The sequence below is a fragment of the Diplotaxodon limnothrissa genome, linkage group LG15, assembly GCF_057381915.1.
Source record: "Diplotaxodon limnothrissa isolate DT_005_m linkage group LG15, D_limnothrissa_male_GT1.1, whole genome shotgun sequence".
Classification (NCBI taxonomy): domain Eukaryota; kingdom Metazoa; phylum Chordata; class Actinopteri; order Cichliformes; family Cichlidae; genus Diplotaxodon; species Diplotaxodon limnothrissa.
In genome coordinates this window covers 43,356,283-43,370,673 of record NC_140610.1, presented here as the reverse complement: position 1 = coordinate 43,370,673, position 14,391 = coordinate 43,356,283, and the positions used below count along the sequence as shown (strand labels likewise).

At 42.8% G+C, this 14,391-nt stretch overlaps 1 protein-coding gene across 1 annotated transcript; it reads right to left on the bottom strand.

Annotated features, from left to right (window-relative positions):
• Window positions 1-332: 332 nt before the first annotated feature.
• dytn (dystrotelin) lies at window positions 333-7,083 on the bottom strand. Its single transcript, XM_085373213.1, has 15 exons — window positions 7,049-7,083; window positions 5,994-6,019; window positions 5,096-5,218; window positions 3,349-3,547; window positions 3,148-3,233; window positions 2,944-3,023; window positions 2,806-2,877; window positions 2,572-2,735; window positions 2,386-2,497; window positions 1,916-2,049; window positions 1,680-1,839; window positions 1,545-1,591; window positions 1,274-1,415; window positions 762-1,191; window positions 333-499 (listed from the first exon to the last, which is right to left on the bottom strand). Exons 1-15 carry the CDS (start codon window positions 7,081-7,083, stop codon window positions 375-377), a joined length of 1,935 nt encoding a protein of 644 aa, XP_085229339.1. The 3' UTR covers window positions 333-374.
• Between the last annotated feature and the right edge of the window lie 7,308 nt (window positions 7,084-14,391).

Below are 14,391 nucleotides of genomic sequence, written 5' to 3'. Positions count from 1 at the left end.
TTCAAATCTGATTGTTTTAAAATGTTAATTTTTAAAGTTAAAAATCTAAATATAAAGTTTAATCTGTCCATTTTGAAGAGCTTTTATTGTTTTAATTTAATTATTTTAAAGTTTTATTTGGGAAGCATTGGAATAAAAATTATGAATGGATTTTATTTATTGTGTGTAAACAAAATTTGGATGAAATGTTAAAAAAATATGACAAAAGAAATTTCATGTTTTATTTAAATTCATGTTTGTAAAACATCACATGAAACATGACGACTTGATGATGATCCTGGCAGCTTCACGTCTCCATAGAAACACGTTATGTTTTGGTAACTTTTCTACAGGTGAACTTTGATACTTTTTGTATCTGTGCATTTATTTAATGTTTAAATAAAGTTTTCTAAGCTGGACGAATCAGCTGGTGAGTTTGTTTCCATAGCGTCGACCAGGTGGAGCATCGAGTCTCCCACCTGCTCAGCAGCCTGCAGAAGCTCCGCCCTCGTCCTCTCACCTGGACACAGAGTTAGAAACATGATGTAACATTAATTTTAGTGTTTGAAGGACAAAGTTATCAAAGAGATGAAGAAGAAAGGACTTGTGCTAACTGGCTTGGCAAAGAGACTGAGCTGGAAAGGATATGCAGCAGGTGTAAATGATGCACTGACTGTTACAGGTACTGACTGTCAGGTGTGTGCTCACCTGATAGGTGAGTCTGACCTTAGGCAGTCATTTCCGTTTCCTTCTGCAGTCTCAGTCACCTGTCTGTGCCTCACCTGTCTGAGTCCACCTGTGTGTCTCCAGCGCAGCCTTCAGTCGTTCTACAGTCCCCTGCAGCAGCGTCTCTGAACTACGTGGCCCATGTTCCTCCTCTTCTTCAGACAGACTGTTTCGTTCTCCTTGTAGCTCCGCCTCCTCAGGGCCATGCTGTAGCTCTACTGGATGATGTGGAGACATGCGACCTGCAGACTCCTCACAGTCTCCATCAGGTGAGGGAGGTGAGCCCTGGTGGATTGTGGGAGATGTTTGAGTTTGAAGTTCTTCCTGGCTCCACTCATCCTCTATCTCCTCTTCCTCCTCTGTTTCTTCTTCTGTGCTTTTCAGAGTGTCAGAAGTTGGCGTGATGGTTCCTCTTTCTGTGTTCTCCGTGTTGGCACTGTTTGGCATGTTGCTGGCGTGTTGTTGAGCCTCCATCTTGTTCAGAGCCTGAAGAACAACATTTTCAGCTACAACTAATAGAAGGCACCTCAGCAGTCATCAGCCAATCACTCCGCCCACATCCACTCACCTGTGTGAGCATGCCCTGCAGTTGAGCATTGTACCGCGTCAATGTTTCCACAGTAACTTCCATCTCAGAGCACCTTTCCTCCAGGATGCCCTGCTCGGATTGGACAGTGAGCCGAAACGTTTGGAGCTCCTGCTCCAACAGCCTGATGGGGAAAAACAAACAAACAAACAACATAAGGTAGCAAACTAAAACAAAACAAGATAAAAACAAACAAACAAACATAAACACGAGGCTGATAAAACCATCTGGCTCTGTTTTTCTTTGTTCTCACCATCGGTCCCTCTGTAGGTTCTTCACGTCTGTCAGCAACGCCACTGTCTTCAACGCCAAACACACACAGTCACATGACTGTTGCTATTACATAATTTTTATGACATCACAGTACACAGTGAGTTCATCACGTCACCTGCTGACTGGACGTGTCCTCATTCGTCTGCAGAGATTTACACGAAGAAGAGCAGTGAGGAGGAGGAGCCTCTGAGGCGGCATGTGAAACACCCCTCTCAGAGGAGGGGCTGTGAGACGAGCCAGCCAATCGTGTTGAGGCATCAGAAGCAGGTGGTGCTCTGAGGGGAAAAGAAATGTAATTATAATAAGATACCTAACGAGGGGGGTCGTATTATGAAAGTGTTATTTTCACACCTGTTCTCCGTCTCGCTTGGCTCCTCCCACATTAGGACCCTCTTCCAATTAGCTTCTCTCTGAGTGTGTCGCCGTGGCAGCAAGGCGTGATGAGCACTGCGCACCAACGAGGTTAGAGACTCTCTCCAGGTGGGCTGGTATAGAATGACAACTGAACTGAACAGGTTATTACGTCTTCTACAAGCGTTACCCCTCCATGTGCACCTGTGGGGATTTACCCCTCGCTTCCTCTCTGCGTCCTCTTACCTGTCAGGCTTTCACCTATTACTCCTGTTACCTTTGTCTCCTGTCACCTGTTCCTCTTACCTGTACTGTTAAATGAGTTCTTACCTGTGCCCCCTGATACCTGTTCTGTTCCCTGTGCTTCCTGATACCTGTTCTGTTCCCTGAGCTTCCTGATACCTGTTCTGTTCCCTGTGCTTCTTGATACCTGTTCTGTTCCCTGTGCTTCCGGTTACGTGTGTTCTTACCTGCTTGCAGAACTCGAGCACTGGATGGTGGGTTTTGTGTTTCCTGGTCTGGCGGTCAGTCAGGAAGCAGCTCTGACACACATGGACGTTCACACACTTCATACATCGATACCTGAATACACAGGTAAATCTTCGTCACACATCTGGACCGTGTTTACCCAGTTTCCAGTTTAAAATGTACATCACCTGAGCCCAGTGAAGGGGCGGGTCTTACAGATGTGACAGCGAACGTTGTGCTGGACGCTCTGACTGGCTGACAGCCGGTACAGAGTGGATAACCATAGCAACAGGCATGGCTCACTCTGCAGCCATGACAACAGATGATGCTTGCTCACCGTTGGGGTCAACACCTATAAACACACATAACATGTTAACCATGACGATGGCCAATCACAGCCAGGTGTGCGTTTGTGTTCTCACCCCTTTAAAACACGACTGAACCGCCGCCTCCAAATCGTCAAACACGACTTCCTCCTGAACTGCCGCAGGAACCTGAAAACACACGTTACAGAGAGCAGCAGCAGAGGCATGTTGGGAAATGTAGTGTGAGCTTTTTACCTGGATGAGGTCCATCAGCAAACACCTGAGTCCAGGCTTGCTGATGGATCCTGAAGGGGTTGTCGAGACCTGCAGCAGACCTGAAAACACCCGAGCTTTATTCTACAGGGCTGTGCATTTTATTGTGAAGGGCTGTACATTTTATTGTGAAGTGCTGTGCATTTTATTGTGAAGGCCTGTTATAGAGCAGTGTATTGTCCTCACCTCTGTACTTTAGCAGCAGGTTATCTGAGGACAGAGCGATAAGAGCAGTTTGAAGAGAGCGAGCTGAAACTTCATCGGACTGACTGCTGCAGCACACACACGCACACACACACACACGCACACAGATTGTTACTCTGACTGGGTGCAGTCCTGTTAGTACTATGAGCACTACAAGTAATGTGATACTGTGAGTACACTGACCGGTCAAACAACCTGAACATCAGACTGCATGTCTCCTCGGTAGCTGCTGCAGTCACATGAAATGGCACGTCCTGTGATGCGCTGTGGAACATCCTGTTCAGAGCGCAGGTCACTTCCTGTCTGCTCATTGCGACGTCACTCTGAGCTCCACCCCCCGAGTGGAGAGCCGCTGTGACGTGTCGCACCAACACGGTGTCCACTAGAAACAGACAGCGATGTCACCGTAACATCTGAACATGTACAGGTCAGAGGTGAGCTCATGAAGTCAGCTGACTCTCAGGGCATACATGCCAACCCTCCCGATTTTACTGGGAGAATCCCGAATTTCAGTGCCCCTCCCGAAAATCTCCCGGAGCCACCATTCTCCCGAATTTCTCCTGATTTTCCACCAAAACAAAATGAAAACAAAAATGAAAAACCATATCCCTGAATTCATAGCGCGGCCCAGCCAATTCCAGTTTCCAAAAATGGTAAATGGACCGGCTTATATAGCGCTTTTCTACTCATCTGAGCACTCAAAGCGCTTTACACAACTAGTGCATTCACCCATTCACACAAGCACATCTTTCTAAGTGCTTCATAGCTAACATTCACACACATTCATACTCCGATGGATGCATCGGAGAGCAATTTGGGGTTAATATCTTGCCCAAGGATATTTGGCACATAGACTAGGGGAAGCCAGGAATCGAACCACCAACCTTCCGATCAGTGGATGACCTGCTCTACCACCTGAGCTACAGCCATCCCACCAATGGCGGCAGCTACTTAGTTTTAACATTACTCTTATTACTCTTTCTGGGTTGCAAAATAAACTTTTAGCATATTTTCAGGCGAGAATGTAGCTGTGTAAATTTCAAATATCTAAGCCGGCGAGAACAGTAAACTCCCGGCAGATCGTTTTCAAACCCCAGCGGTCTTTGGCTACTCAGGTTAAACGTGATATATAAGGCACACAGATAACCTAAAAATGTTATTGTTTGACTTTTTTCAGTGTTTTATTTGTTCCTGAGTAAATCGGTTTGGCTGAGATTAAAGTTATTAGATTAGATTAAATAAAACTGTATTAATCCCTCGGGAGGGTTCCTCTCAGGGTTTTCACACAGCTGAATAAATGTCAAACAGAAAACTGATGAAAAAGAAGCGTGAGATGGTCGAGAAGTTATGTCAGCGTCCGGTTATATTTAGGTAGCAAGGAGCAGAAGGCAGAGTTTCACTCCACTGAGAAAGCTCGTGACATATTTTTGAGGGCTAGACCGGCACAGTCGCTCACTTCTGGCCTACCTGGCTTTCAGGGTACCCGGCCCACTTAGACCATGAAGGCCGGGTTCTCAGGTGGATGCAGCCTCTGAATTTGGACAGCCCCGGCTGGGGGACAGTAATAACTTACTTTAAATACAATTTTAAATAAGTAAACACTGTGAAATTCAAGTTTTCTGTATATGTATACCTAACCTCCCCCCTTTATGGAATGTCTCCCTAATTCTCAGGTCTCAAGGTTGGCAAGTATGTCTCAGGGTCAGTGTTAGAGCTGAACATCTGACTGTACAAGAGTACACGCAGTGCTACACAGAGTACATTAAGTGTACTGCAGTATATGTATAGTACTCTGTGTAGCACATGTACTGCAGTACATGTGCTACACAGAGTACTATACATATACTGCAGTACATTTACTACACAGAGTACAGTACATATACTGCAGTACATGTGGTACAGAGAATACACTCAGTGCACTGTTACCCACGGCAACAGAGTCTCTGCAGAGCCTGGAGCTTCATGGCAGTTCTGTAGCCCGATGGACAGATTTGATTGAAACTCTCTGATAAACAGGAAGCAAACATCTGGAAACACTGGGGAACATAAACATCTGGAAACGCTGGTGAACATAAACATTTGTGTGAACTTCATCGTCTCTGTGTCAATGCTCAGGTTCATGTACATCAGGCTTCATTTTCTTCTTACTCTTTGTACATATATGTATTGTTTGTTTGATTGATTGATTTGATTGATTAGCATTCAAATATCTCAGTGAAGCCAGAACAAAGATCTACCACAAAGCAAGAAAGCACGAGACAAGGCTAATCAAAAGGTACTGGCTGAAGCATTTGCTTATTACGCCAACCCTTTTAACAAAAGATCTTTTTGCATGCAGCTCCTGTACACAGGGCTCAAAGCAAATAATAAAACAAAGCAAAAACAAAACAAACAAACAAACAAGGAAAAAAACAAAAACAAAAATAACAACAACATGTATTTGTGTGTACAAATACATGAAAGTAAGCCGTTTGTAGTGAAAATGTTTGAGTCTTATGATGACCATCAGCACTGTCAAAGGATCTCATTCAGACTGCTATCAGAGCTCCTCCATCCTCCCTGAACTCAGGCTCACCTGTCAGGCAGCACTCAGGGATCATCTTACACAAACACCCTGCTCTGAATACATAATTGAAGACAGTGTGACACTTTACTTTCAGGATGTTGATCTTAACGAACAGAACAAAGAACAGACATATTTCTATTCTGTCTCTATTTGCTTTCTGTTTGCTGTCATCTCCTCACACACAGGCTTTTGTTTTTTAAACATGTAGTTGAACCTGAGCTCAGCGGGTTTCAGGTTTCACTGAACAGTGAGGCGATCTTACCGATGGAGTCTGGATCCATGATGAGTCTGAAACACAGAATAAGCTCATTGTTGATCAGTGAGCAGCTCTTTGTGTTTCATTCAGAACATGATTATTGCCAGTGATTAATGATTGATCACGATTAAAGTTACAGTTTAATTCAACAGAGAAAAGAAACTTTAGTAACTTCAGTGTGTTTTAAAGTGCTGACTGTTTGTTTAGTTTCATGAATAATACTTTAAGTCATTCATGTATGAATTTATGTTTTATGAAGTTCACAGAGACTCAGACTTACTAACCTCTAACTAAAAGGCTGTTCCAAAGTATTCACATTACATCCATCAGTAATCAGATTACAGGTATGTGGTTACTGTGTTACAGAGGTTCAGTTATATTTGCGCACTGGGGGGATAGAAATAAATAAATAAAAACAGAGCAAACAAACTTGTGTTTCAGATGGGTGGAGATGTGAGAATCATCAGTGCCACCGAGCAGGCAAGGAAACTCTGCAGAACTCAAACTACTAAAGTTTTGATCGTTCAAATATCATCACAATACTTAAACAGATGAGTTCTAACACTGCTGTCTTCCATGTTTCCTCTCTGATCATCCTCACTGGATTACTACAAAACTGTACTGCACATGCTGTGAATAGAAAGCACAGAGTTCATGCTGCTCTGCTGTGTCGTGGTGTTTATGGAGATGTGAGGTCAGAGTGAATCTCACATTAGTTATAGATTATGAAACAAAAACAGTGACACTCGGTCAGGAACTCATCAAGGAACGAGCGCAGATCTTTAAATGCTCTCATGATTTCAGCACCAGAATAAACCGAGGATCAGACTTTGGGCTCAGCAGGAGGAGTAGACAGGAAGCAGGTCAGTGACCATGGTAACTGAGTCAGACTTTAGCGTTCTTTGTTTTCTAGGCTAACCCTGCTCCTGGATCAGCACAGATACTCTGGACTGTGGTGGACTCTTGTCTCATCCATGAGGAGGAGGAAGAGAGTTTGTCAGTGAGAACCATAGAAACAAAGACAGACAGAGACAGTAGAGTCTAAGTAGACACAGACTCACCTCCGTTCACTCTGTCCCAGTTGAAACCCAAGCATTGGCTGCTGAAGACACAAAGTGAAGCTGCTGATGGATGAAGGTTTCAGGTGTCAGCACACCTGCTAATCACCTGCTGCCTGTGGACCAATCCGCAGCCAGCAGAGTGTGACATCAGCTGCTTGCCAGAGCTTCATGATTTATTTAATCTCCGACTAACGATTCCCAGCCAGTCACAGCTTTAGTCATGCATTCTGAGCTTCTGACATGAGAGGGCGCCAAAACCCAGCCATCAGCCTTTGGTGAAGCTCAGAGACATTTATGAATGTCTGCCAGAGAAACTGAGAAGAAGAGCTTCAGCTGAGCTTGTCAGGGCCAGTGGCGGTCCTAGCCTGTTTGGCACCCCGGGCGAACACTCCCTCTGCCCCCCTCTCCACACACACACATAAAACATATTAAGGATTGTACATTAACATAAAACTGTTGTCGGAACCAGACTGAATTTCACCAGAGAAACACACACATGAAGAGAGAAAGAGTGTGATTTGAATGCAAACAGCCATCATAATTCATCATACAATGAGAACAGGACATATCAACAACTGACAGTGACTAATTAATATTAAAAATCTGTAACATAATGTTTGGAGTTTAGTCTGTTACTGTTACTATTTTTACCATTTCTTCTTGGAGCAACTGTAATCCACATAATTTCCTTAGGGATTAATAAAGTATTCTGATTCTGATTGTTTCAGGATGACCTGCCATTATCCAATCACACATCTGCTTACCTGCATCTTTTGCTCGTTTCTCCTTCTCTTCTTTTTTATTTTTTCTAAACTGAGCACATGATGGCTTTGAAAGTTTCTTGTCCATCTTCTATTGGTTTTAATTTTGCACTCCAGTATGAACACAAATCCCCCAAATCGAGGATCACCGCAACATAACCTAACAGACCTACACCTTAGTTCACAGATTCACTTTGTCTAAGGTTTATTTCTGGGATTTCACACAACCCAGGAGCGTCATTTACCTGACGCTCCTGGGTTGAACTATCACAAAGGGTCCTGGTGAAGAATCTGCTGGAATTTGGTGACAGGCTTCAAAGGTCAAGAAGACCAAGAAGGTATAACACACTGCTGCTGTCACCGAGCATGTGTGACAGCAGCAGCTACAGATGTGTTGGACAGCGTGTTTATTTTATTTATATTTGTGTGAAACACCATGCCCCAGAAAACACCATGTCCCAGAAAACACCATGTCCCAGAAAACACTATGTCCAGATGAGCATTTTTGGCATTTGTTTACTTGGATGACTGAGCATCAGGACACATGAAACACCATGAGTTTCACATTCATGATTTGATGCTGATACTTGCAAACTTCAGGTTCATGAACATATTGTAGCTACATTTTTTTATTTAGAAGAGCTGTAAACCTTTCCCACTGAAAGCAGCACAATCCCACTTTGAAAACAATATTTTCATTAAATGAATTCTGGGTAAATCAAAGTATTATCAAAGCTGTCTGTCCATCTTTTCCTCCTTAACAGATCCATCCTGTCCTGGCAGTCTGCAGACACAGAAACATGGACAAGGAGGTGTTTGTCCAGTAGCAGCAGCAGCAGGGACTCACTGCTCTGCTACATTGATAAAACTTTTCATTTTACAAAAACAGTCTTATTTTCCAGTTGATCTGGATTCTCTTTGTCACCACGTATTTGCCACTGTATAGGTAGCTGTTATATTTTGTGTTGGAAATATCTAGAATGTATTTTAATTGTTTTTAACAAGTACAGAGAACGGCTGTCTGTACTCCCCCTGTTCTCCTCTCCATCTCTCAGCTGCTGCTGGCTCCTTTTTCTCCTCCTCTTCCTCACACACTGCTGGATCTGTCCTGGTGTATCATCAGGGATGCAGTGTCACAGGCCGACAGGAAAAACTGGACTCAAACGCAGAGACAGCACATACATTTTACAGTGTTTCATTAAGAAAACAGATTTATTCGTAGTAAAGTGTTTTTAGAGCTGGACGTGGCCGTGGGTCAGTGAGGGTAAACTGATAATTGACAGGTGTGACTGGAATGGAGCGGGTACATTGATAGCTGAGGTGAGCATGGCTTTGAGGAAGAGGCGAATAATGGCAAAGAATGGAGAGCCAGTGTCCCATCTCCTCTCACCTTCTCAGTCTCTTCTGACTCTGGACACTTGCAGAAAGAAAACAAACCATGGCAGTTAACAACAAAAGAAACAGGAGGAGGACTTTTCCATCTACTGTCTGTCTCATTATTAGTGGTTTATACTGGATAAGAGCGCTTTAAGGACAAACTTCAGCACAGCATGGTTGAGTCTGTGTCTTCACCACAGTCCACGGGCAGCTGTTTGGCTCCCATAAATACACTTAGCTTAAAGAGTGAACTGTCTGCTCGGTTTATCCTAAAATGTTTAAGTTCGTTTGGCTTCACACCGAAAAGGGCGACTGTGGCTCAGGGGGTTGGGAATCGCATCTGTAACCGGAAGGTCGCCGGTTCGATCCCTGGGCTCTCTGTCCTGGTCGTTGTGTCCTTGGGCAAGACACTTTACCCTACTTGCCTACTGGTGATGGCCAGAGGGGCCAATGGCGCGATATGGCAGCCTCGCTTCTGTCAGTCTGCCCCAGGGCAGCTGTGGCTACAACTGTAGCTTGCCTCCACCAGTGTATGAATGTGAGAGTGAATGAATAGTGGTATTGTAAAGCGCTTTGGGTGCCTAGAAAAGCGCTATATAAATCCAATCCATTATTATTATTATTATAAACAGACCCGGCTAACAAAACTTACTAACAGAGGCATGTGGGGCATGAGCCACTGATTTAGCTCAGTCAAAATTTAGCTGAATTTAATGTTTTAAGATTATTCATTAACATTTGTTCTGTTGGACATCTGAGTGAGATAAAGTGAAATTTGGTGGTTTTGTTAACAAGTAGTGTAATTTAAACAAAACAATTATAAATTTTCACAATGAAAGTAGTTAAATCATGTACAGTTTACTTAACATTTGTTAAATTCAGTCATGTTGATATAACTTGATACAATCTAGCCAGGCTGTGGTCATGTGACTCATAGGCAGAAGCTCCTGTGATATCATGAAATCACATGAGATCTCATATCTGTGCAAAATCTGTGCAGTTGTCTCAGAGAGATGGCAGAAAAGTACGGTACAGACTGAACAGGTAAGATAACACCTGTTGTCTTCATCATGTGTACAAAGTCATCATCAGTTTGTCTGTTTTTAGCTTCATTTGTTGCTTTGCAGTCAGACTGTTTATGCAACGTTAGCTAATGTAAATATACTAATATATCTAATGTAGGACAAGTAGAAACACATATCTTCTTCAGATTTAGGTCTAATACAGTCAAACACATGCACATGGACACATTTTATACTCGACATACATAACAAAGTTTATAAACCTTAAATATATAAACCTGTCTGCTGGCTGAATTTAGGAGAAACATTTCTTTTTGGTTTTTTTAAACCAAATTTCTCTTCGGTTTTAATAAATACACGTTTTTATCTTGTTTTAAATTGTAAGTGTACATTTGCATTATTCCCTCTTTGTTCTGCAACTGTTGCACAATAATTTGCTTTGCGTGTTCATTTATAATTTTATTTATTTATTTATTTGATTTTACAGCAGTCACTGAGAAGATGAGCTCAGAATCTCCTTTTAACCCTGCTCAGGTACACCAATGATGTTCCTGGGTCTGTTTGACCCGGGGTGTGTTTAGTTATCCAGAAACCAAAAAGTTCCAATAAACATGTATTATCTCATTAGTAACTCCATTCCTAACCATTTCAATCAATTTTTAGTGTGTGATCTAAATATTGGTGTGTTCTGTTCTGTCATATAAAATAATATAATGTTCATTACATTGATTTTCTTTTCATTTTATTTCTCTTTTTTATGGAGTAATAAAAGCTGCCAACTTATTCAATTTCAATTTCAATTTTATTTCTATAGCACATTTAAAAGTCACAAGTACAACAAAGTGCTTCACAAACGAACCATACTTGCAATTTACAACAGGAGAAAACAGTTAACAAAGAATAAAATTATAAAATAATAATATAAGAACAGGCATGAATCAGGGAAAATTAAGCTAAGTAGTTTGAAAAGCGAGCTTAAATAGATGGGTTTTTAACCGAGATTTAAAAGATTGGATAGTTTCCGACACACGGACATCAACCGGTAGGCTGTTCCAGAGTTTTGGTGCAGCGAAAGCAAAGGCCCGATCCCCCTTCGTCTTTAATCGAGACATTGGTTGCATTAGAAGCCCCTGATTAGAGGATCTGAGTGCCCTTGTAGGGATATATAGATTAAGAAGGTCAATCAAATAACTGGGTGCCAAGTTATTTAAGATTTTAAAAGTATATAAAAGAATTTTAAAAACAATACGGTATTTGACAGGAAGCCAGTGGAGGTCAGCTAGAATGGGAGTAATATGATCCTGTCTTCTAGCGCCGCTTAAAAGGCGTGCTGCGGCATTCTGGACTAATTGTAGGCGTTGAATAAGAGAGACTTGGAGGCCTAAGTAAAGAGAATTACAGTAGTCCAGTCTAGAGGTTATAAAAGCATGAATGAGCCTTTCAAGGTCTTTATGTCGTAGGTAAGGCATTGCCTTCGAAATTTGGCGTAGTTGGTAGAAGCTGGTTTTTACCACTGCAGCCACTTGCTTATCTAATTTGAGGGAGCTGTCCAGCATTACTCCGAGATTTCTGACAGTGGGCGATAAATGGCTGGCATAGGAACCTAAAGTCTCCGAAAGCTGTTTCAACGGCATGTGGCTACCAAAGACGATAATTTCTGTTTTGTTTTCATTGAGGGTGAGCGAATTATGCAGTAGCCAGTCTCTGACGTCACACAGGCAATTAAGCAACGGCAATAGCGGGGATTGAAGATCCAAATTCAAAGGGAAATAGATTTGGATATCATCCGCATAGCAGTGAAAAGAGATATTGTGATTTCTAAAGATTTTTCCCAGGGGTAACAGATAGAGAGAGAACAGCGTGGGACTTAACACAGACCCCTGGGGAACACCGCAACGAAGGGGTGCGGGGGAAGAGGAGTGATTTCCCATAGAGACAGAGAAAAACCGCTCGGATAGGTATGATTTAAACCATGAGAGTACTTTGCCTTTAAGGCCAACTACATGTTCAAGTCTTGAAAGGAGAATATCATGGTCGACCGTATCAAAAGCAGAGGACAAGTCTAAAAGAACTAAAACCACAGGGCGCCCTGTATCAACAGTTACGAGGAGATCGTTAAAAACTCTCAGTAAAGCTGTCTCGGTACTGTGGTGAGGTTTAAAACCAGATTGGAATTTTTCATTGATTCCATTTGCCTCTAAGAAAGATTGCAATTGCTTGAGAACAATTTTCTCTAAGACTTTAGCCATAAAAGGGAGTTTCGATACCGGCCTATAGTTTGAGAGGACATTAGGATCAAGATTACTTTTCTTGATTACAGGTTGGATAACTGCATGTTTGAACACGGCAGGGACGCAGCCTGATAGTAGTGATGAATTCATTATAAGTAAAATCCAGGGTCCTACAATATTCAGGGCGTTTTTGATAATGCGAGAAGGGAGCACATCATGACGGGAATTGGAATTTTTCGTTTGAGCTATTATTTCCTTAAGGGTCGGAAAGGAAACAAATTCAAACTGTTCTAGTACCGACGAGGGTTCGGATGTTAAAGATGTGTCCTCAATGGGTAGATATGTGGATCTTAGTGCTATAGTTTTATCTGAAAAATAGTTTAGGAATTTTTCACATAAAGCTTGGGAGGTCTCGGTCTGAGTGGAGAGTGGATTTATTAACGAATTAAAAATGCCAAAAAGGACCTGCGGCTTATGACTATTAGTCGCAATGATCTCCGAAAGGAAGGAGGCTTTTGCCGTTTTAACAGCCTTCTGATATTTCTTCAGACAATTGTGGAGAATGTCAAAGGAGATCTGGAGTTTGTCTTTCTTCCATCTCCTCTCCGCTTGGCGGCATTCACGTCGGAGGGTACGAGTATAGTCATTCATCCACGGTTGACGGAATGGTTTAAGGCGTTTGGTCTTTAAGGGAGCTACAGTGTCTAAAATAGAAGTACAGGTGGCGATGAAGGAGTTAGCGAGATCATTAACCGGTGTAGCTGTATCCCAGTTAATTTCGCAGAAGGCAGTGTTGGTCAGAGCCATAGAAAACTGAGCAATAGTCTCTGAGTTAATCATGCGTATATTTTGCACAGGACCCTCACGTTTCAGCTCCATGTTGCACACATTGACATTAAACAAAACCGGGAAATGGTCCGATATCCCAGGATTATAAATGTCCGTAATGCAAATGTCCAAACCGTAGGATAGTACCAAATCAAGCGTGTGGCCTTTAATATGGGTTGGTTTACTGACCCACTGAGTAAGGTTAAAAGAGTCTATAAGAGCAAGAAAGTCCTTGACCAGTGGGTCCAACTCACAACAGACATGAATATTGAAATCACCAGTAATGAGAGTACAGTCATAATTAACCAAGAGGTTTCCTAAAAAGTCAGCGAACTCATGAATAAAATCCTTATTGACTTTTGGTGGGCGATATACCACCGCACAGAGGATCGGGGAGGAGCAGTTCAACTCAAGTAACTGCACCTCAAAGCTAGAAAATATGGCTGGGGGAAGCTGTCGCACACGGAATTTGTTTTTAAAAGCCGTGACTAGCCCTCCCCCTCTGCCCGAAGTCCTAGGAGTACTGACAAAAGTACATTCTGGTGGAAGAAATTCCGATAGGGAGACAGACTCACCAGGTCGGATCCAGGTTTCTGTCAGGAATAGAAAGTCTCGCTCGGAGGAGAGAAAAAAATCATTCAGAACGAAAGACTTGTTCGCCAGCGATCTAATGTTCAGCACAGCCATCTTGATCGTAGTCATCTCATCGCTATTTGGAGCACGCCTCAGCGGACGTAGGTTGCTGTGGTTCACGCCACCACCACGCGCCCGTATCCAGCTTCTAGTGGGTTGGTGGACGATTGGTAGTTCCGAATTAGCGAGTTGTCGGATCCATCGATGGCGGAGTAATCTGATGGTGTGCTGGTCATGGAGAGAGGATAGGGGTTGGAGGATATCCGAAATGGCGTAGTAGTTGGTTACACCATGTAGTTTCAAATAAGTTTTGATGTGAATCCGGATGCCGCTCCGTTTTCCCCGTCGTCTGGGCCGTTTCTTGGCAGGGGGGAAAAAAGGCAGGCAATAAATGCCAGTAGTCGTGTCTATTGGAGACGGAATGTCGCTTCCCAATTTCAAAAGTGGATATGCTGGTTGATGTTTCAAAGGTCGGAAATGTTTCAGAGGTC